This window comes from Pangasianodon hypophthalmus, chromosome 27 (assembly GCF_027358585.1).
Source record: "Pangasianodon hypophthalmus isolate fPanHyp1 chromosome 27, fPanHyp1.pri, whole genome shotgun sequence".
NCBI classification, from domain to species: Eukaryota; Metazoa; Chordata; class Actinopteri; order Siluriformes; family Pangasiidae; genus Pangasianodon; species Pangasianodon hypophthalmus.
The window spans coordinates 10775796-10798454 of record NC_069736.1 but is presented as its reverse complement, the minus strand read 5'-3'; the positions used below and the strand labels follow the sequence as shown (position 1 = coordinate 10798454).

The window sequence follows — 22659 nt, the reverse complement described above, 5'->3', positions numbered from 1 at the left end:
ATGAGGTAGTCATCTGATGGTTTTCCAAGAATCTTGAAGGAGTTCCCAGAGGTGTTGAGTACTTGTTGGCTGCTTTTCCTTCACTCTCCAGTCCAACTCATCCCAAACCATCTCAATTGGATTTAGATCAGGTGATTGTGGAGGCCAGGTCATCTGATGCAACACTCCATCACTCTTCTTCTTGGACAAATAGCTCTTACATAACCTAGAGGTATGTTTGGGGTCATTGTCCTGTTGGAAAATAAATGATGGCCCCACTAAGTGCAAACCAGATGGGATGGAATGTCTCTGGAATGTCTCTGCAAAATGCTTTGGTAGCCATGCTGGTAAAGTGTGCCCTCAATTTTGACTAAGTCAGCAATAGTGTCACCAGCAAAGCACCCCCACACCATCACACCTCCGCCTCCATGCTTCACAGTGGGAACCACACGTTCAGGAACCGTCCGTTCACCCTCTCTATGTCTAACAAAGACACGGCGGTTAGAACCAAAAAGCTCAAATTTGGACTCATCAGACCAAAGGACAGTTTTCCACTGATCTAATGTCCGTTCCTTGTGTTTCTTGGCCCAAGCAAGTCTCTTCTGCTTGTTGATCTGAAGTAATGTTTTCTTTGCTGCAATTCGACCGTGAAGGCCTGACTCACGCAGTCTCCTCTGAACAGTGGATGCTGAAATATGACGTTGATTTGGGCTGTAATCCGGCAGTTTCTGAGGCTAATTCTAATAAACTTATCCTCTGCAGCAGAGGTAGCTCTTGGTCTTCCTTTCCTGGGATGGTCCTCATGAGAGCCAGTTTCATCATAGTGTTTGATGGTTTTGAAGTGAAGTGACGTGTAGCCAAGTATGGTGACCCATACTCAGAATTTGTGCTCTGCATTTAACCCATCCAAGTGCGTACACACACACACACGGAGCAGTGGGCAGCCTTTTTTGCTGCGGCGCCCAGGGAGCAGTTGGGGTTGCTCAAGGGTCTCATCTCAGTCATGGTATTGAGGGTGGGAGAGATTCCCTCCCCCCTGGTAATTCACTCCCCCCACCTCCAATCCCTGCCGGACGTGAGACTCGAACCCACGACATTCAGGTTCACCTTCGGGTTACAAGTCCAAGACTCGAACCATTAGGCCACGACTGCCCCATTTCTTAATGTAATGATGGACTGTCTTTTCTCTTTACTTAACTGAGTGTTTCTTGCCAAAATATGGATTTGTACAGTAGTTGTAGTAGCACTAATAGGGCTATTGACTCTGTACCCACCCTTCCTCTGCACAAGACAACTGAAGGTCTAAAGCACATTAAGAAGGCAAGAAATGTCACAAATTAACTTTTGAAAAGGCACACCTGTGAATTGAAAACCATTACAGGTGACTACCTCGTGAATCTGATGAGAGAATGCCATGAGTGTGCCAAGCTGTCATCAAAGCTAAATGTAGCTACTTTGGACAATCTAAAATGTGAAACATATTCTGAGTTATTTAACACTTTTTGTTTACTATATAATTCCATACATGTTCTTTCATAGTTTGGATGTCTTCAGTATTAATGTACAATGTAGAAAATAATAAACATAAAGAAAAACCACTGAAGGAGAAGGTGTGTCCAAATTTTGATACAATTTTGGTAACAACCCATGCAATCCACACATGCAAAGAAATCAAACCATAGATGTCCATAAATTAAGTTATGTGTAATAATGTCAAATGACATAGGGAAAAAGTATTGAACACATGAAGAAAAGGAGGTGCAAAAAGGCATGGAAAGCCAAGACACCAGCTGAAATCAATCAGTAATTAGAAAGCAATCCTGCCCCTTGTCAGTGCAAATTAATATCAGCTGGTTCAGTCCCAACTGATGGCCTATAAAAAGGTGTCTCATTACCAAGCTGTCACACAAGAAACATCTCATGATGGGTAAAAGCAAATAGCTCTCTCAAGTCCTTCACAACCTTATTGTTGCAAAACATACTGATAGCATTGGTTACAGAAGGATTTCAAAACTTCTGAATGTTCCAGTGAGCACTGTTGGGGCCATAATCTGGAAGTGGAAAGAACATCATTTCACCATAAACCGGCCACGACCAGGTGCTCCTCACAAGATTTCTGACAGAGGAGTGAAAAGAATTATCAGAAGAGTTGTCCAAGAGCCAAGGACCACTTGTGGAGAGCTTCAGAAACACCTGGAATTAACAGGTACAATTGTTTCAAAGAAAACAATAAGTAATGCACTCAACCGCCATGGCCTGTATGCACGCTCACCACACAAGACTCCACTGCTGAAGAAAAAGCACGTTGAAGCTCGTTTAAAGTTTGCTGCACAACATTTGGACAAGCCTGTGAAATACTGGGAGAATATAGTCTGGTTAGATGAGACCAAAATTGAACTCTTTGGATGCCATAATACACACCATGTTTGGAGGACAAATGGCACTGCACATCACCCCAAAAACACCATACTAACAGTGAAGTTTGGAGGTGGGAACATCATGGTGTGGGGCTGTTTTTCAGCATACGGTACTGGCAAACTTCATATAATTGAAGGAAAGATGAATGGAAAAATGTACCGAGACATTCTTGATAAAAATCTGCTGCACATCTACCAGGATGATGAAACGAGGGTGGACATTTCAGCAAGACAATGATCCCAAACGCACAGCCAAGGAAACTCTCAGCTAGTTTCAGAAAAAGAAAATAAAGCTGCTAGAATGGCCCAGCCAATCACCTGACTTGAATCCAATTGAAAACCTATGGAAAGAACTAAAGATCAGAGTTCATAGAAGAGGCCCATGGAACCTTCAAGATTTGAAGACCGTTTGTGTGGAAGAATGGGCCAAAATCACACCTGAGGTTTTTGTACGAAGTATTAAATAAATTTCAGTAAGCGTGTTCAATCCTTTGCATGTGTGGATTGCATGGGTTGTTACCAACATCTGGTGAAAATTTCATGTCAATAGCACCTTTAGAAATATATTTACTGAGAAAAATGGTGACATGTTCAATACTTATTTTACCCGCTGTATGTATATGTGTGTGTGTATGTGTATGTGTATATGTGTGCGTGTGTGTGTGTGTGTGTGTGTGTGTATATATATATATATATATATATATATATATATATAATGTATGTATATATGTGTGTATATATATATATATATATATATATATATATATATATATATATGTATATGTGTATATATATATATATATATATATATATATATATATATATATATATATATGTATATATATATATATATGTATATATGTGTATATATGTGTGTATATATATATATATATATATATATATATATATATATATATATATTACCAAAAGTATTCGGTCAGCCATCCAAATGATCAGAATCAGGTGTCCTAATCACTTGGCCTGGCCACAGGTGTATAAAATCAAGCACTTAGGCATGCAGACTGCTTTTACAAACATTTGTGAAAGAATGGGCCGCTCTCAGGAGCTCAGTGAATTCCAGCGTGGAACTGTCATAGGATGCCACCTGTGCAACAAATTCAGTTGTGAAATTTCCTCGCTCCTAAATATTCCACAGTCAACTGTCAGCTTTATCATAACAAAATGGAAGAGTTTGGGAACAACAGCAACTCAGCCACGAAGTGGTAGGCCACGTAAACTGACGGAGAGCACATAGTGCAAAGAGGTCGTCGACTTTCTTCGCAGTCAATTGCTACAGAGCTCCAAACTTCATGTGACCTTCAGATTAGCCCAAGTACAGTATGCAGAGAGCTTCATGGAATGGGTTTCCATGGCCGAGCAGCTGCATCCAAGCCACACATCACCAAGTGCAATGCAAAGCGTCGGATGCAGTGGTGTAAAGCACGCCGCCACTGGACTCTAGAGCAGTGGAGACGCGTTCTCTGGAGTGATGAATCACGCTTTTCCATCTGGCAATCTGATGGACGAGTCTGGGTTTGGAGGTTGCCAGGAGAACGGTACATTTCGGAATGCATTGTGCCGAGTGTGAAATTTGGTGGAGGAGGAATTATGGTGTGGGGTTGTTTTTCAGGAGTTGGGCTTGGCCCCTTAGTTCCAGTGAAAGGAACTTTGAATGCTTCAGGATACCAAAACATTTTGGACAATTCCATGCTCCCAACCTTGTGGGAACAGTTTGGAGCGGGCCCCTTCCTCTTCCAACATGACTGTGCACCAGTGCACAAAGCAAGGTCCATAAAGACATGGATGACAGAGTCTGGTGTGGATGAACTTGACTGGCCTGCACAGAGTCCTGACCTGAACCCGATAGAACACCTTTGGGATGAATTAGAGCGGAGACTGAGAGCCAGGCCTTCTCGACCATATATATATATATATATATATATATATATATATATATATATATATATATATATATATATATATATATATATATATATATAGTGTGTACACCCACATACACATATAAAGGAATGGCATAGGAGTTTTACAGTAGAAGAATGACATAGATTTTATGGCAATGTATGTAATTCAGTTAGACCATGACCTGAGCAAACCATCAATACATTAATATCAACCGGGGTATTATCATGAACTAGGTTCTCAAGTTCTTAGTTTTTACTGCACCAACGTAAGGAGAGTTGGGAGGTATCATACTTACATTGCCTTAGTTAGTGGGAGGAGAGTGTTGGGATGTCGTCAGTGGTCAGGACGTCTAGTTGAATCTGGATTGGCGAACTGAAGATGTTGTTCACAGCCGAAGGCTAGTTTCAGACTAAGACTTCAGTGTAGAATTAACCGAAAAGAGTTTGTGAAAAACAAAAGTTACCTGAGTGGATAAGAAACTGAGACAAACTTAAAGAAAAGGAAATGAAGATGAAGACTGACAACGGGATGAAAGGATGAACCTAACCCAGCCCTCTAGGGGTTCCAACCAATCAGAAGTTATCTTTAGGAAAACGGGTGACTGGTTTTGCTTTTCCCTCCAACTAATTTGCATGTCACTTTTGGGTCACATACTTTCCATTTTCCCACTCTTACTTGTTTCTCTATGGTCCTTATTGTTACAGTAAGATTACAGTGCGAGTTATTAAAATACGTAGTCCACCAACATTCTAGATACTAGACATGACATACTTTGGTATGATAATTAACTTGCCAGAGATGATGGCAAGAATACAAGATAATAAAAAGCATAATGGTTACATTCTGGTTATAGGCATGGGTAATATACTGTAGGTTACAGATCATAATGACAAATTCAGGGTTATCACCAGACTAGGCACTGTGTAGAGATTTGATACATTTGGCTACATAGAGATAGACACTATGCAATGAAGAAGGTCTTTGTCCTGTGTCCATGTGGTGGTTCGAAGGGCTCATTCAACAGGGTGTCTTGGCTGTCTTGGTCTTTTGACCAGCCATTTGGTCCCGGCGCTTTGCCTGAATCAAACTTGAAGGAATGAGTAATCTGGTATCCTGGGTTCTAGTGGTACATACTTAAGTATATAAAACAAAGAAACAAGCAAGGAAAAGTGTTCGAGTGTTCATTCAGTTGATGTCCATGTCTTTTAAAATGTAAAATGAGGGAGATTCCAGGGGTTCTGTCCCCAAGGTTCTGCGTCCCAGGGGAGGGGAGCTGTGCGATTCCTAAATTACACATTGCCTGGTGGAGTGTCTCTTTGCATATGGGAAGCAGAATGGAGAGCCTTTTAATTCCATTTAGCTGTTAGTCCATTTGGTCTTTGTCAACACAAGGGTCCAGGGGAGTCCTGATCCTAGGGGATGAATTATGAGTTTGGAGTTACCTCCCAAGCCTGGTTCTCCTATGGGACCATTAGTGTTAATCCACCTCTGCACAGCCTCATCCTTAGCTCAGACTTGCTGGCACCACCTTGACAGGACCTCTGGTTTTATGGCTCAGATGGTCCTAGAGTGTAGATTAAGGGCCTCTCATGGAATTCTGCTTATTGCTCTGTCTTTGCACAGTTTTGAATAATCACTGCCTGATTTCCTCTGAGGTCCTACATAGATGAGGGCAGTGTATGTAGCTGTAGACAAGAGGGCTAGCTTCATTTAATGTTACATACTCATTTAGTCTATTTCTCATTTGTGTACAAAAAAGTGCACTTAATCATTGCTTAGTAATAATTTCATTTACAATAAGCACTTTAGATGTAAGAGATCTAATATCTAGTGGCCCTACCTTCAGATCAAAGGTGCTGGCTGTGCCTTAGTTATGATCTAATTTTATGTTAATCAGAAAGTAAAACTTTTTAGGAACATCTACATATTTGTTTATTTTTAGCAACATATGATGTGTCAATATGACGGAACCAGAGTCACTACTCAAGGCAGATGGCAGACAGTTGGTTTAGCCTGTTGGTTTGCTGCCTGGCCCCGGGTCTGGATTGTCACTTAATAACTAGGCCTGTTTTAAGACTATGAGCTATGCTGCAAGAAATGAGAGCAGCACCTTCCAAAGTGGGATGGAAGCCATCCTGCCCTAAAAGCCTAGACTTGCCTTCAAAAGTACTCCAATTATCTATAAGCCCACAGTGTTTTCATAGCACCTAGACATCCAGGAGTTCAGTTCCATAACCTGCTGTAAGCTACATCACCACATTGCATTGAGCCAGAGCACATTACAGCATTGGACATCGCCTTTGCTTATTTACACACCTCTGCAATATTACTCTTAGTAACCTCTGATTGCCAAAGGCATATTCCAGTTCATCTCAAAAGTGTTCAGTGGGGTAAAGGTTAGGGCTGTGTGCAGGCCACTTAAGTTTTTCCTCACCAACCTTGCAAACCATGTCTTCATAGACCTTGCTATATGCACAGTGGCATTTTCATGCTGGAAGAGGTTTGGGATAGGCCCCTTAGTTAGTGAACTGGGTAAGGCTATTAGACAGAAAAGCAACCAAGAGGCCAAGGGTATGTGTGAAGGAGCTGGAGAGATGCACAACTTAGATGGAAGAAGCGGTTCACAAGACAACCATAGCCTTGGACAATCCACAAAGCTGGCTTTTATAGAAGAGTGGTGAGAGGAAAGCCATTACCAGAAAAAACATGGAATTCCATATGGAGGTTTCCAAAAGACATGTTGGACACTTAGCAAACACAGGGAAATAGGTTCTCTGGTCTGATGGCATAAAGAACTATGTGTGGTGGAAACCCATCAGTGCTCATTACTCTGAGAACAACCTCCCCACTATGAAGCATGGTGGTGGTAGCGTCATGTTGTGGGGATGTTTTTCATCATCTGGGACTAAGAAACTGGTCAAGCTTTAGGGCAAGACTGGCAACGCGATACTGGAGTGGTTCAAAACCAAGAACCTAATTTTGTTAAAATGGCCAAGTCAAAGCCCAGACCTCAATCCATTTGACAGTCTGTGGCAAGACAAGACAATTGCTATTCACCAACGGTCTCCATCCAATTTGTGCAAAGCTGATAGAGACATATCCCAGAAGACTCACAGCTGTAATTACATCCAGAAGTGGTTCTACCAAGTATTGACCCAACCACTGTAATCAACCAACATCTGCATTTTTGTTTAATTAACTTTTACATAATAAAAATATTTTGCACCTTTAAATGTTAGACATATTGAGAGATATTCTGTAAATCAAATCACATTACAATGAAAATGTTGAAAAGGTCAAGGGGGTGAATACTTGTGCAAGGCACTGTATTTGTCATTTTGAAAGGTTTCAGATGAAATACAATTTTAAACAAAGAGAATTTAACACATAGTATTTTTTTATTATTGTTCAGTTTATTTAGTAAGCAAAGTTCAATAGCCAATAGCCAACCTCAATAGCCAGTAACCTTTATCAGTGGTAAGTGAAACCAAACACTTCTTGTAATTTGATAACTTTCACATTTCAGTCCATTCTTTGCAGAACTACTTTAGCTTAGACACATTGTATTGATTTTCGAGCATGAACTGCTTATGTTACATAATGTGTATAGGCTAGGCCACCTCAAAACGTTAATTTTGTTTTTTTTCAGCAACCTCTTGACCTTAAATATAGACTTGTTTTGGGTTGTGGGATATTATTTTGCTGCTTATCCCAAATAAATTCCATTTTGCCCATATTTTCTCCTTTTTATTATGGCATGGACACTGAACATAGATGAGGCTTAAGAGGCCTGCAGTTTCCTTGTCTGACTGGGAATCTTTTGTGACTTCCTGAATAAGCTGTCTCTGAGCCTTTGAAGACATTTTCCAAAGCTGACCATATCCGGGAATGCCCTAATTGTTCCAATTGTTTTCCATTTGTTAATAATGGCTCTTACTGTGGGAAATTTAAAGTGTAATCATTTAAAATGTAAACTTCTGGGTTGTCATTTATCAACAGTACATATTCATATGCATGCTTCTATGCAAGTTCTTCTTGTATGTTAGGATGTGCGTATATTTACACACACTACTGACCACGCGTATACAGGAACCCGTAGTGGTGTAATCATGGGTAAACTGATTACAAGGAGCTCTCCTCACACTTACTGTCACTCATATCAGCATAATTGACAGTGTAGCACAAAGTGCAGACAGGGGACAGATGAAATGTAAAGTAAGATCATATAAAAGGCACATGCTTTGCTTGAAGATTTGCCACACACAGCTTTGTGCAGTGGAACATGTTTTTAAGGAGCACAAGAAACTCTTTACAAAGAGCGATGTGTGGCTCATCATTCTATTTCGTTTGCCCAGAACAATTTTAACTGATCCTTTTCCTAGGGTTTTTAGCCAAGGTACATTTCAATGAGGAATTTGTTATGTTCTCTCCTTAGTCTAGGGGTTGGGGAGGAAGTAACACAAAAAAAGTAAAATGTGGCTCAAAAAAAAGAATTAGCCAACGAAAAAATACTGCAAAACACACGCGGAGAAATCTCCTTTTCTCCTATCCCAGCTCAAGTTTACACCCACAACACTTTTAATTAACAGCACCCAAACACGGAATATACTCAAATGAAGTAGTTTTATTGCCAGCTTAGCAAAGCCAAGTAAATAACATAAACAAAGATCGATAAACAGAAAACAACCAAATCGTCAGGAGAGGGCAATGCCAAAATAATAAACAAAACAAGATCTTCCTAAAGAATACAAACAATATAAATTACCTACCAAAAGAAAAGCAAATAAAAAACAGTTGTCTTACCTCTCTCCCTGACTGACGTAAAAACAGGAGAAAAACAGAAAAGGTGTAAAACCCATATAAATAGGCCCCCGTCTCCCTACACGGTTTTACTGTTTAACTCACAAAAAGATCAAATGACCATTTCGTATTCACGCAACAGATTCACCGATTACACTTTTGCTCAACAGCAATTACACAACACGTTGATTGGGATAGCAGGAAAGGGACTCTCTCCGAGCTCTGCTTCTCTGCCGCGTTATATCAGCTGTTACACACGCTTGACAGAGGAACCACGCTCCCGCTAATTAGGCTCAGTGAAAAAAAAAATCTCCAGTATACACAATATAATTTACGTCACGGGACGTAACAAATTGTAGAGAGTTCTGTCATTTCTTGACCAACTATGAGCCGTCTTAAATGCATTCATATTGCTCACACTGCAATACATTACATTTCCAAACACGTCAACGAGAGATTTTCTCATCACAGCTTGTCTAAATGTAATTAGAGCAATAGAATGCACACATGCAGCCATAAAATTGAAAAATTATTTCAGACATATTTCCTAGACGAACTACTTGTAAAAGTGCCAAATAAACCATTTTTGTTTTGCTGTAGTTTGTGCAGCAGTAATACTACTCCATTGTCATTGCTCCATGTTGTCCATACATGCAGTACCATGGACAGGCTACTGGGCTTTTTAAAGATAAATCCTTTAAGATATAGGGTAATTTGTGAGTGTTCCTATACGCAAATGAGTGTGGCCGTGCACAAGCAAAGAAATTTAGAATGTGTGGGATTATTCAACGTCCATTGTTTACAGATGTGCATAAGCGCATGTGATTAAAAAAAAAAAACAATTTTCTTATGCATTCAGGTGGTTCTTACACACAAATGTATGCACGCATAATAAATTAGTACACTATATGGCCAACGGTTTATGGACAACTGACCATCACACTCATATGTGGCCCTTCCCCAAACTGTTGCCACAAAGTTGGAAGCACACAATTGTATAGAATGTCTATGTATACTGTAGCATTAGAATTTTCCTTCACTGGAAATAATTGGCCTAGCCCAAACCTGTTCCAGCATGACAATACTCTTGTGCATGGTTCAGTTTCAGTTGTCAGTTCTTTTAGAATGCTAGTGGCCTACACAAAGCCCTGACCTCAACCCTACTGAGCACCTTTGGGATGAACTGGAATGCCAACTGTGCCCCAGGCCTCGTCTAACATCAGTGCCCGGCCTCACTAATGCTCTTGTGGCTGGATGGGCAAATTCCCACAGCCATGTTCCAAAGTCTAGTGGAAAGCCTTCCCAGAAGAGTGGAGGTTATTGTAACAGCGAAGGGGGACTAAATCTGGAATGGAATGTTCAAAAACCACATATGAGTATGATGTTGGTCAGGTGTTCACAAGCTTTTGGCCATGTAGTGTATTGTGTGGTGTTTCCTGTGACTCTTGAAAATACATTGTATCCAAAACCATTCAGGCCTGGAGATCCAAAATAAAAGAGTAAACATAAAAGAGTGTAGACATGCATGTGCATTATGTTAATAAATGTGAATGAAAATCATTTCAATGGTTCTATTTAAATGCCTCTGGCATTGCATGTGTGAACATGCACTAAGGATGTTCCAATGGTATTAAGTCAGCATTTTAAGATATTTTCTAATTATTTAACTAAGGCTTAATTTAGGCAAACCTTCTCTTTAATAAGACTTAGTAAATTGTATAATTTTGTCTTCAGCTGGGGAAATGGGCCTCCACAAATGAAACACATGCACTCTGGACATATGAATTTGTGCACACAATCACCATTCCCAGTGTGCCTTTCCGGCTTAGTAAATCAGAGTGAATGCTAAATTAATCGATTTGCAAACCCACCTCCCTGGTGGCTTGTGGTTGTTAAAATAGAGGAAACACAGCTGTCTGTTATGGACTATATACAGTCATGGGAAAAAGAAAGTACACCCTCCTTCAATTCTATGTTTTATTTATCAGAGTCTAAATAACAATTGTGTGGTCCTCACCAACTTCTACAGTGTTTCCCCTAGGTTTACAGCTTGGGGGGGGGACACAAAGGAATCATGGTGTTCGTGTGTTTCTTTTAATGACATATAACTGAACAATTATTTGAACTGTACATTGAACTAAACATCATAACATTTTTTTAATGACAATTATCCGCAAAGTGTGCAGCTTTGGTCACTGCAGTGTATCTTTCTGGGCTTCTGAAAGAACATTTCCAGAGCCTCTTGATATGGGAAGTCAGAAATGTTTGGCCCATTTATCGAGATCCATCACCCAGTGGTGACTGGACTTTTCCTGCTTGTCAGGGGCAGGGCGTGCAGGATTTGGGCACTTTTCTGTACTTTGACTCGGAGCAGGAGAGCTACTCCGGCTGCTACTCGGAGGAGAGCGAGTGTTGCCATCTTCACCACCCTGGGAGCATTTAAAAAACACAGATATTTTTGTTTGTTTTTCAGTTGGTTGATGCGACATATTCTTCGACGCGTGCTCTCTGTCCGCTGGTGGGAGTGTACTGCTCACCCGTTTGCTTGCATGCTTGTGTGTGTGCGCGCATCGGGGTGGAACTCCGCCGTGCGCGATACAGAGCAGAGGAGAATTGTAAACACGCGAACGTGTAGAGACAGAAATGTTGTGCCGTCGTGTAAATAAGGTAAATAACATAAGGCTATTTAGTTTGTTTAATAAACTAACAAGGTATAGACCTGTTTTATAGGAAAGGTAACCTTAAATGACTTCTGTTGTGATCTGGCACTATATAGAAAATAAAATTAAATAAAAATGAACTTGACCTTCTAGGGGGGGCGGGGTGTGCCCCTAATATAATGGCAGGGGAAAAAACTGTTCTATAAACAAACAAGTATCCTCAGATGGCAACATAAAAAACATAACAGATTTCAATATTTAGTTATTTTTCCCCAAAAATAAACCAGCATTCAGAATCCAGGTGGGAAAAAATAAGAAAACCCTATAATTCAGTCACATGTGGAACCATCTTTAGCAAAAATAACGAAGTAAATATTCTCTGTAGGAGTTTATCAGTCTCTCACAAAACATTTGGCCCACTCTTCTTTACGACATTGCTTCAGTTCATTGATGTTTAATTGCAATCATTTATGCACAGCTCTCTTAAGATCCCAGCATCTCAGTGGGGTTGAGGTCTGGACTTTGACTTGGCTATTCCAGCACCTTGATTTTTTTCTTTCATTCAGATTTTGATTTGATGGTGTGCTTGAGATCATTGTCCTGTTGCATGACTCAATTTTGGCCCAGCTTAAGCTGCTGGACAGATGGCCTCACATTTGTCTCAAGACTATTATGATAAAAAGTAGAGTTCATCATTGTCTCAATGACTGCAAGTTTCTCAGGTCCTGTGGCTGCAAAACAAGCCCAAATCATCACCCCTCCCCCACCATGCTTGACAGTTGGTTTGCAATGTTTATGACGATATGCTATGTTTGGTTTTCGTCAAACATGGCGCTGTACATGATGACCAAACATCTCCACCATGGTCCAAAGAATATTGTTCCAAAGGTCCAAAGAATACTGTTCTAAATGTTTTGTGGTTTGTTTAGATGCAATTTTGCAAACCTGAGTCATGCTGCCATATTCTTTTTTGCAAAGCAGGGCCTTTTTCCTAGCCACACTTCCTTGAAAGCCATACTTGTTCAGTCTTTTTCAGATTTTTTTTTGGTGCTCTCATGAACATAAACATTTAATGTGCTTAGTGAGGCCTCTACGTGACATGATGTAGCTCTTGGGTTTTTCTTCATATCGCTGAGCATTAAATGGTCTGACCTTGAACTGAATTTTCTGGGATACCCACTCCTGGGAAGATTGGCAACTGTATTGAGGGTATACATTCTTTTCCCCATGTCTGTATATTATACATGCACATTTAACACGAATGATATTTTATATCATGTTTATTATATATATGCACTTGTTTTAACACATTATCATTTCTACACTAATTCACAGAGACTTGTACTGTAGAAGCTAAAAGTTCCTTTTTTGCTCCATGACTTTTGAATTAAAATCGGTCTGCCATCTTTTTTTAATTTTCAGTCTCTCCTCATAAGTATGTCAAAAGACATACTATCATTAAAAGACTTTACTAAAATCAGATCAGCATTAGCAGTGTCTGCCATATTGTGTCAAAAAGCTAAGCTGCTAGCTGAAGAAGGAAGTGGCAGCTAGCTAGCTAGCTAAACTTATTAAAAACAAATTTCAGAAATTAATGCAAATAATCGAATAGAACTTTATATTTACAGTTTATTTACAATACTTAGAAATTACACCACCACTGCAGGCTCCAAGTGGTTCCAACTGGCACTGACATGTTTAAGTTTGAGATGTCAGTCATGCTCATTCCCGTTTCTGTGGTTATGAGGTTCAGTTTACACATAGTCCAATAAACATTGAGATTTTCCTGTGCAAAAACACGCTCGCCCACACTCCCATTTACTCCCAGTGAAGCATGTGTGTCTGGGTGTGGCTCAAAACGATGTGTTGAAAGCCTCTTGTCCATTCCTTTGTCCCATTGAATCATTTGTAATAAACAGCCAGAGACCCACAGGCTTCACTGTGTGTATGCTAGCTCTGTGTTGGGCTTCAAAGGATATTTTCATGCAAGCTGCGCTGTCTGCTGAAAAGAGTTTGAGTTAAATGAAGGAACAGTGCGATATAACAGTGAGATTTTTGAACATTTGAATAGCTAAAGTATTCAATTCCACCAATATTGATGAAAATATAGACACTTTTTCCATTGCTGCATTTTAATGAAATTTTAGGGGAAGCTAGGTTTCCCATGTAGTCTTAAAGCAATTTCCTGTGCTAGAAACTCCCCTCATTGTACATTCTTTAAGAACATGCACAATGGACAACACATATTTGTTATTTTCCTCATGCGAAAGATGCAAACTTCTGTTAGAACCTTTTAGTAAATCAGCTTGCATGTTTTTGAGGGTGTTAAGTTTATATGTGTTATTACAGACACAAACCTAAAGTAAATCAGGGCCTCAGTGTGAAATATAAATAATCAATCTGGAATGGACTAAATATTTTTACAGCATTATTTTAACTGCTGTTTTCATCCTCTGACATCCAGAATGTGTTTTAAAATGCGATATGCCTGTAAAGTTTGGAGGATCATTAAGAGCCTGCAATTGCTGCATGAACATCTTTCCCTTGTTTAGGGTGTGATAATGTGATTTTGATCTGGAACGTGGGCACTGGCGAGGCCCTCATCACACTGGATGACATGCACCCAGACATGATCTTCAGCGTGTGCTGGAACCACAATGGCAGCCTCATCTGCACCACCTGCAAGGACAAGAAAGTGCGCGTCATTGACCCTCGCAAGGCCAAGATCATTGCAGTTAGTAGCACACAGTTGATCATGTTGATCATTGTTCCAAGATATTAGGCAGTATGATCACTATCAGAAATAAAGGTAGCAGACTATCATTTTCCTTGTTGTTGGGATTGTACCATCAAGGGTACATCTTTTGTACCTTTACTGTGTGTTTCTTCCTGGGAATGTTTGTGATATACCTTAAATTAGCTACGAGGAAATTTACAGTTCGTAACTTTATTTCAGGAGTGTATGAACTATTCAACCCTTAGATGAACCACTGTGACAAACATTAAACAGTAAGGATGAAAACAAAGTTTGTGTAGCTTAATGGGAAGGATTTCTTGTCTCTCCGTAGTTTGATCTTACCTCTTTGCTGTGTCTTTTACAGGAGAAGGATAAAGCTCATGAGGGTTCACGGCCCATGAGGGCCATCTTTCTCGCTGATGGCAACATCTTCACCACTGGCTTTAGCCGCATGAGTGAGAGACAACTGGCCTTATGGAACTCGGTGAGGCCTGAGACACTACTCTCTCTGATGTACAGCCTAGATGTATTATATAATCTACCAATGACTAATCATCAACTAGAAATCCTGTTTATCTCACAGGAGCTAAATATACCAGTGCTTATTGTACAATTGATTTAAGCAATGTGGCTTAACTAGACTTAACTAGGAAAGACATTTCCAAAGTGTTAAACAATATATTACTACAATAACAACATTGCCTACCTGATTTTCTAGAAAGCACTAACAGACCTGCCAACCTTTATGCATCTTGCATGGAAGCTCTGCATTTTAACATTGGAGTACACAGCTATGAGTTATCCCTCAAAAACACACAAAAAGAGCAGTCTTTTTCCCCCCAATAAAAATGGTGGATGAGTCACTGTACATTTGATTCTGAAATGACTGACAGTTGCAGAAGTGTTTTGAACTCTCTGATATTAACTGATATTAATTGATTATCTAATCCATGCATTGTCATCCTTCATGCGGTGGAGCCATTGGAGCGGGGTGTGATTAGAACAGAGTGTAACGGGCACCCCAGTAGTACCGGAGGGTGAGGACTGATCACTGATGGCCAGACACTCCTTCTCGATCGTACTTGGTCTCACTTACTGACAGCTTCGGCTGATGTACGGCACAGGGCTCTCCTCCCCCTCCACCACCTGGGACAAAATGGCCCCCAGCCATCTGTCAGACATGTCAGTCTACACAACAAAAAGGAGAGAAAAGTCAGGAGAAGGCAACAGTGGGCCCCCACACAAAACCACTTTCCCCTGGCAAAAAGCCTGCTCACACAGGTCTGTCCACTGGACCGGACCTGGTGATTTTTAGTGAGGTCAGTCAGTGGGCTGGTGACATCCGAAAAATTAGGTACAAACCTATGATAACAGCCAGCCAGCCACAGGAACTGCCTCACCCCCTTTTTAGTCTTGGGTCTTGGGCATGTTGCATTCACTGCTGTCTTATCAAATAGGGGATGCACTTGCCCATGGCCCAAGTGGAAGCCCAGATACCATACTTCCACCTGTCCATTTGCCCATTTCTTTGGGTTTGCTATGAGTCCCTCCTGTCTCAAGGATCTCAGGATAGCCCTTAGATGTTGTAAATGCCACTGCCAATCATTACATAAGATTGTCATCTAAATACGCAGTGGGATATGCCTTGTGCGGGCAGAGTATTCTGTCCATGAGACGTTGAAATGTCACTGGGACTGTTGTTTTGAGATATTGGAGTCAAGGGAATGTGCCAGTACCCCTTGGTTAAGTCTAGTTTCGAATAAAAGTGGTTTCCAATCACTGTGAGACTCCTCGAATACTCCCATGCTGAGCATAGCCTTGAGTTCGTCCCAAGCCACATTTTTTTATGTTCAGGTAAGTGGTTTGGATGGCTATACAACCAGACCTGGCGGAGTCTCAAGGTGGTGCTGTAAGAGGTGCGTGCAACCAGGTAGAGGCAAAAACACAACAGAAATTTCCCCTTGCAGCCTGGCAACTGTGCTCTCTGGGATGGTGAGAGGTGGTCTTCACAGATGACAGGGGTGAATTGAGCTGCACTTTTTAGACTTACCTCAAGTCCCAGCTTCTCCCTCTTAGGAACCAGAACCACAGGATGATGATGCGATATCCTCATATACACCTTTCTAATGGCCCAGCGAGGTCCATGCCAATTCTTTTTAAGGGGACCTCGATTAAGGGTAATGGGCACAAAGCCACTTTTGGGTGGCCAGTGGATTCACCAGCTGATATTTGCGACACATCGCACACCACCTGTATACATTGCTGCGAATGCCCGGCCAATAAAAATGAGCCATTAGACAGTTGAGTGTTTTATCCTGTCCTAGGGAATAACATTCCTGATGGCTCTTTGGTACCGACAATTGTGTTATTTCTTCTTAGTTTAAGTGTCCTGCGTTATTCAATATAAACTAGCTCTAATAAATGAAAAGTAGGGGCAGGTGAGTGCAAGTTCTGGCTGGATTATTTGAACATCTATTACTGTCACTTGGTCAAAGGCGTGGCAAAGCGACTCGTCACATGTCTGTTCCAAGGGGAAATCCCCAAGGGCAAACCCCATGGAGGTGGGGAGGTGGGGTGGAGCCCTCCCCCTCCTCCGAGTCATCTCAACACGGCACAGATGTTGATTGCCCTGGCACCACCTCCCCAGCCAGAGTTGCACACACCCCACACCTCGCTATACTGCAGCAGGAACCATCCACCGTCATAATTTCTAGCATGCACTTCCCAAAGCCACGCACTGAATCAGGCTTTAGTGGAATAAGGTCTGATTACACCCTGAGTTTACGAAAACCTGATGTGTACTCCCTTGTATACTCACCAGTATGTGGTATATTCCTGCTCGATCGGAGGAAGCCTGAGGGATCTCAGAGTTCACGTCTCCATGCAGGAACACTGATCCTGGAAATGCTCTGCACTGCCAACACACCTGCCTGGGATTCTCCCCCTGTGGAGAGAGAGAGAAACGGAGCATGGGGAGGCAGGGGAGGAAAAGCGAGGTGGAAACCAGGTCTGGGGTGTTGGTTTCGGGGCCCTAACCCCTCGGTTCCAGGGAGCTGGACTCAGGGATAAGAGGAGAGAGAAGAGAGAGAGCGAGAAATACCAGGGACACCTGGACCAGGGATCGCCGCCAAGTGATCCTCTGCCAGCTGCACAGCTTTGTGCAGGGACGCAGGCCGGTGGCGCAGGAACTACTCTGCCGTTCCTGTTGGGAGTTGAGCGAAGAATTGCGCCAGTACAACCAACTCAATGATCTGTTCTTCGTCCTCCACCATCAACCACCGGTGATGAGAGTCCTTCAGCTGCTACGCGTAGGCGAAGGGCCGGCCGACCTCGGGGAGCTGCAGCAACTGGAAGACCAGAAGGTGTCCGGCCAATGCACTGCAGGACTGCCCTCAAATTAATCTGACTTCAGTTGAATCGGACCTAAAATGAAAAAAAAAAACTAGCTAGTTCACATAAATACCTGCATGTGAAGTTGGAAAGAGGTTAAATTTATTTTAGATAAAAACAAGGAACACTTCCTTGACCATCTGTATATGCATAAATGATACCATTAATAACCAGTAAAAACAGAGCATTGCAAACTGATTGGACCATCCTTTTCTTCATAGAAACTGTGTTAATTTATAGATTGATTTTATTTGATCTCAAATTTTCATTTTATGCCCATCATCTGTGATTTATTGATGCTTTCTAAAGGAACACTTTAAAAAAACAAAAACAAACTTTAAATCTGTTTATTTTTGTATGTGGATATTGGATAACTGTAGGCAGCTTTTTCTTTATTGGCTTACTATCGCAATACCTGCATAAATAAGTGTGTGTTTTATGTCAATTATATGTATATGAGGGTAACTTGGGGATTGTGGTTTGCATATGATGTAAAAAGGCCACTAGTAGGCGGGAGCGTGTTTCCGCTCACCAAGAGCCGTTTCATTAATTGTGTTTAAAGCACCATTTGTTTTGATGTCATAAGAGACATGTTTCTTGAATCAGACATAGATTTGTTCATTATGAGAGTTTGAATCTGCCCTTGTTTGTATGCAGCTGACTAAGAGCCATTGTGTACTTTAGGTCTCATTATATCATATGTTTGACATATCACATGCCTAGACATTTAACATGCAATTTAATTTGCAGAAAAACTTGGATGAGCCAATCTCAGTACATGAGATGGACACCAGCAATGGAGTGCTACTTCCCTTCTATGACCCGGACACTAACATTGTCTACCTGTGTGGAAAGGTAGGAGATTTGTACACATACAAGTTAAATACACAGTGCAACTTTGTCCGATTGGCTGCTTTATATTTATTTAAACCTCTCTGGCTACCATCTGGAAACAATTATGGTGCCTAAATCTTAAAATTTTATTCTACCTTCTGATGTGAAAGATCATTGGCAGATGTGTGTAGGTATTAATTTGCATTCTCTCAGTCTGTGGATAATATATCACCAAAGGAACTCTTTGGCCTTAAGTTAAATTTACATTTTCCCCTTACTCCAAATGTAATGGGAAATTTGGTGTTGATGTTTAGTGTATGAAGTGTACTTCTTCTGCACTTGAGCTACAAAGCTAACGAATGAGGAAAGTTTATAGATGATATTTTAGCATGGTGCTAACACACTTGTTTCAAATGGCTATGTTGAATTTATCAGTATATAAATATGTGGTTTCTGACACTATATGACACACTGTTTTCTATTTTAAAAATGAACAACAGAACATCAGAGCTAAAAACCATAGCAGCAGCCATCTTGAAGCTGGATCACTTTATTCGACATAGGCTGCATGTAAATCTAAAGTGGAGGAAAGTCTTTTATCACCCTTCAACATTGCTTTCATCATTGTCAGATTTTTATCTATTAAAAATTTTATTCTTATTTTAAATCCTCCCAGAATATACACCTTTTGTTTTTGACCGAGACTTGGCTTAGACCTAAAGAAAGTAGGCAGCTTGTTGAACTGTGTCTATCAAACTGTTTGCATTTTAATTCCCTAAACAACCAAAGTGGTGGTCTTGCTGTTGTGTAGAAGAACTGTTTAAAATGCTCCCCTGTTTATTATGGATATTTTTCTAGTTTTGAAATGTTGGCTTTTAAGATTCCGTATGACAAATCAGTTCTTTGTTTTACTGTTTACCACCCTCTCAAACTTAATAGTGAATCTTTTAGGCAGTTTTCAGATTTTCTGCATTGGTGGTGTTTAATTATTATAGAGTTCTATTAGTTGCTGATACTATAATTGTGGATTTTTTAAACATAACTGAGTATTTTTTATTTATCGTCATGCATCCAACCCACAATCAAAGGCATACCTTGAAATGTCAAGTCAAGGTTTAATAAGGGGATTTTAAAGGGAAAAACAAAGACAAGATAAGCATAGGTGGAAACAAACCAAAATCCTAAAAGTCTACACAAAAACTATCCGTCCCTTCTGCCTTGGGCACAAGCACAGTGGGGCTGTTCCAGTCACTCTAGTCAAAGTCCTCAGTTACTCCCATCCAAGAAGTTTTCCTTAATTACTCCTGAGCCACTCTTGTTGTGTTCAGGTAATCTATACTGCAGGGGAGGGGAGAAAATATGTCAGAAATTTTGGATTGTAAATTGGCCACCTCTGGCTTTTTTGGACACAAATGTCCCAGCTCAGCTCTCTCTGTCACTGCCGTCCCCAGAGCCACAAGAACCTCTCTCCATATTTTTAAGGGGTTGAGGTGGTAAATCTACCACATCTTCCCCCTGTCCATTCACAAAACCTCATAGTAGACTTCTCCCACCCACTGTGACCTTTAAAGGTCCTTGCAACTTGGTGAGTAATTTCAAGCTAGAGGTGAGAAGCAATATGAGGACTTTGTCAGTTACAGTAGTCTTAGTTGGGAGGGTCTATTGCTGCTCCTGAGCCTGGAGCAATTTTTCTGATGATAATTCACCCAGAGTGTGGAGCTTTCTTCGCAGGTCTAGGATGTACTGGACCACATTTTACTGCTTTTACTGTTGGACGATCCTTCCTGTTTTCCTTAAAACATGTCCAACACACCCTGGGATGCTTCTGCCCATATAATAACTCAAATGGAGAAAGCCCTGTGGAGGCCAGAGACACCTCCCAGGCTGCAAATAATAGGGTGTCCAACCATTTATCCCAATTTGGGATTTTTGCTTTGGGATATCGGGTCATATATCCACAAGGACTAATATGAAATGTTATCCCTGTGAGAACCAGTCGAATTCTTTCAAAGGGGATCCCAATAAGAGGAAGTGGCACAACGTGTGGGATGTCCAGCGGATTAACAGGGTATCATTCGTGGCAAGAACACCACCAAAGTACATCAGCATGAATGTCTAATAATAGCTAATAGAAACAGGCTGTTAACCAGTGTAGGATTTTGTCTACCTTAATGTGCCCAGCCATGGGGTTATACTGAGCCATGATGAAAATTCCCCTGCATTGTTCTGCAGCTTTTTGGGACCAACAACTGGATCACTGATTCTCCTGTTAGAGTGTCCCGGCTCACTTTGCATAAACAATCATAAATATTGGTGAAATAGGGAAAGGTGAGCACTGCCCCAGCTTGCACATTTCTGCTGTTGATCACTGCAGCCCAGCTGAATGCATTCTTCAAAGTATCGTCCAGCTGCTTAGTCATTGTCATGCAACAATGGAAGAGCATGGGCAGCCAAGTCAGAGCAGACTTCACAGACTTCTTTAATTCCCAATCAGATCCCAAAACCTCTGGGTGGGAAAGTTGGGGACTAATCGCAGATCTGTTCCTGCTGCATCTCTGCTTTCACTGGTAAAGTGAAAGTAGAGGGCACTGTGCATTGTCCATACAGCTTGGAGCACAGAGAAAAAGGGCTAGATTTACCGGAGGTAAATTGAAGCTGTTGGCAGTTTTGCCATTACTTTTTTTAATTTGTGTTTTGAATCAGTTTCAAATGAGTGTTTTAGAAGTTCAAAATAAACAAGTATGAAAATATCCTTGACAATCAACATTTACATTGCCATCTCTCAGTGTATATTGTGGACAGTGCCTGGGATTACTAAAAAACTATATAATGCCATTCAAGGCATTATTAAATACGTAACTTTTTTAAAATCTCTCCCGTGCACATGGAAGACATCGGAGGAGACAGCATCTTAATCTAAGACATTGTTCATCGAGAGGACAGAATATTGTATGGATAAAATTATGAACTACATTTACTTAAAGTTGGGTATAAGCATGACAGATGACTACCTGTCCTTCAAACAACTGACATTACTAATTTACTAATTACTAAACTAACCAGAACATTAGCATTATTTTATTAATTTCATAAATCAGTAGAATTGAGAGCATGATAAAGTAGCTTACACCTGGCACAAATAAATTCATGGCCTTGATTTTCACTGATTAACATGGTAGATATGAGTACACAGGTATATTGCTGCATGAGTAATCCTAGTCATAACTACCATGTGACTCCTGTTAGGTCCATTTATACACTCGGTGAGCATTAACTGATGAATCTCTATTTCTGATGAGGCACACAGATGGTAGGGTCAGAATTTGACACCAACAGCATGAATCCATGGACTCAACTTGCCTTGTATCAACAGTCCAGGCTGGTGTAGGTAGTGTAATGGTCTGAGTACTGTTGCTGACCATGTGCATCCCTTTACGGTCACAATTTACCCATCTTCTAATGGCTATTTCCAGCATGATGATGCACCATGTCACAAAGCAAAAGTCATCTTAAACTGGTTTTATGAAGATGCCAGTGAGTTCAGTGTTTTTCAGTGGTCTTCCCAGTCACTGGATCTGAATCCAGAACCTCTCTGGGATGTGGTCAAATGGGAGATCTGCAGCATGAAAGTGCACCTGAAAAATCTTCATGATTTGCATGCAATCATGCCACCCTGGACCAGCATCTCAAAGGAATTTTTCTAATGTCTTGTAGAATCCATGCTATGAAGAATTTCGAAGGTACACCAGCTAAATGTAAGGGTTTTTTGCTTCAATGCTCCTTGTTATAACAACCGCTGTTATACTCCACAGAGGAAAGCCGCATCACTTTTGTATACTCTCTCCTGACTGGCAAAGCATTAGACTGGGCCACCGCCATGTGGAATTTCAACCGACCAGCCTTTCCCTCGTTTTCTGCA

General features: G+C 40.9%; 1 protein-coding gene across 10 annotated transcripts in view; it reads left to right on the top strand.

Annotated features, from left to right (window-relative positions):
* Positions 1-22659, top strand: part of coro1cb (coronin, actin binding protein, 1Cb) — a 91406-nt gene that overhangs the window by 42573 nt on the left and 26174 nt on the right. For all 10 annotated transcript variants that reach the window (XM_034300713.2, XM_026922022.3, XM_034300712.2 and 7 more), the window contains 3 exons: positions 14332-14513; positions 14881-15000; positions 18657-18761. In XM_034300713.2, the coding sequence (XP_034156604.1) occupies positions 14332-14513; positions 14881-15000; positions 18657-18761 (407 nt within the window). The remainder of the gene's footprint in view (positions 1-14331; positions 14514-14880; positions 15001-18656; positions 18762-22659) is intronic.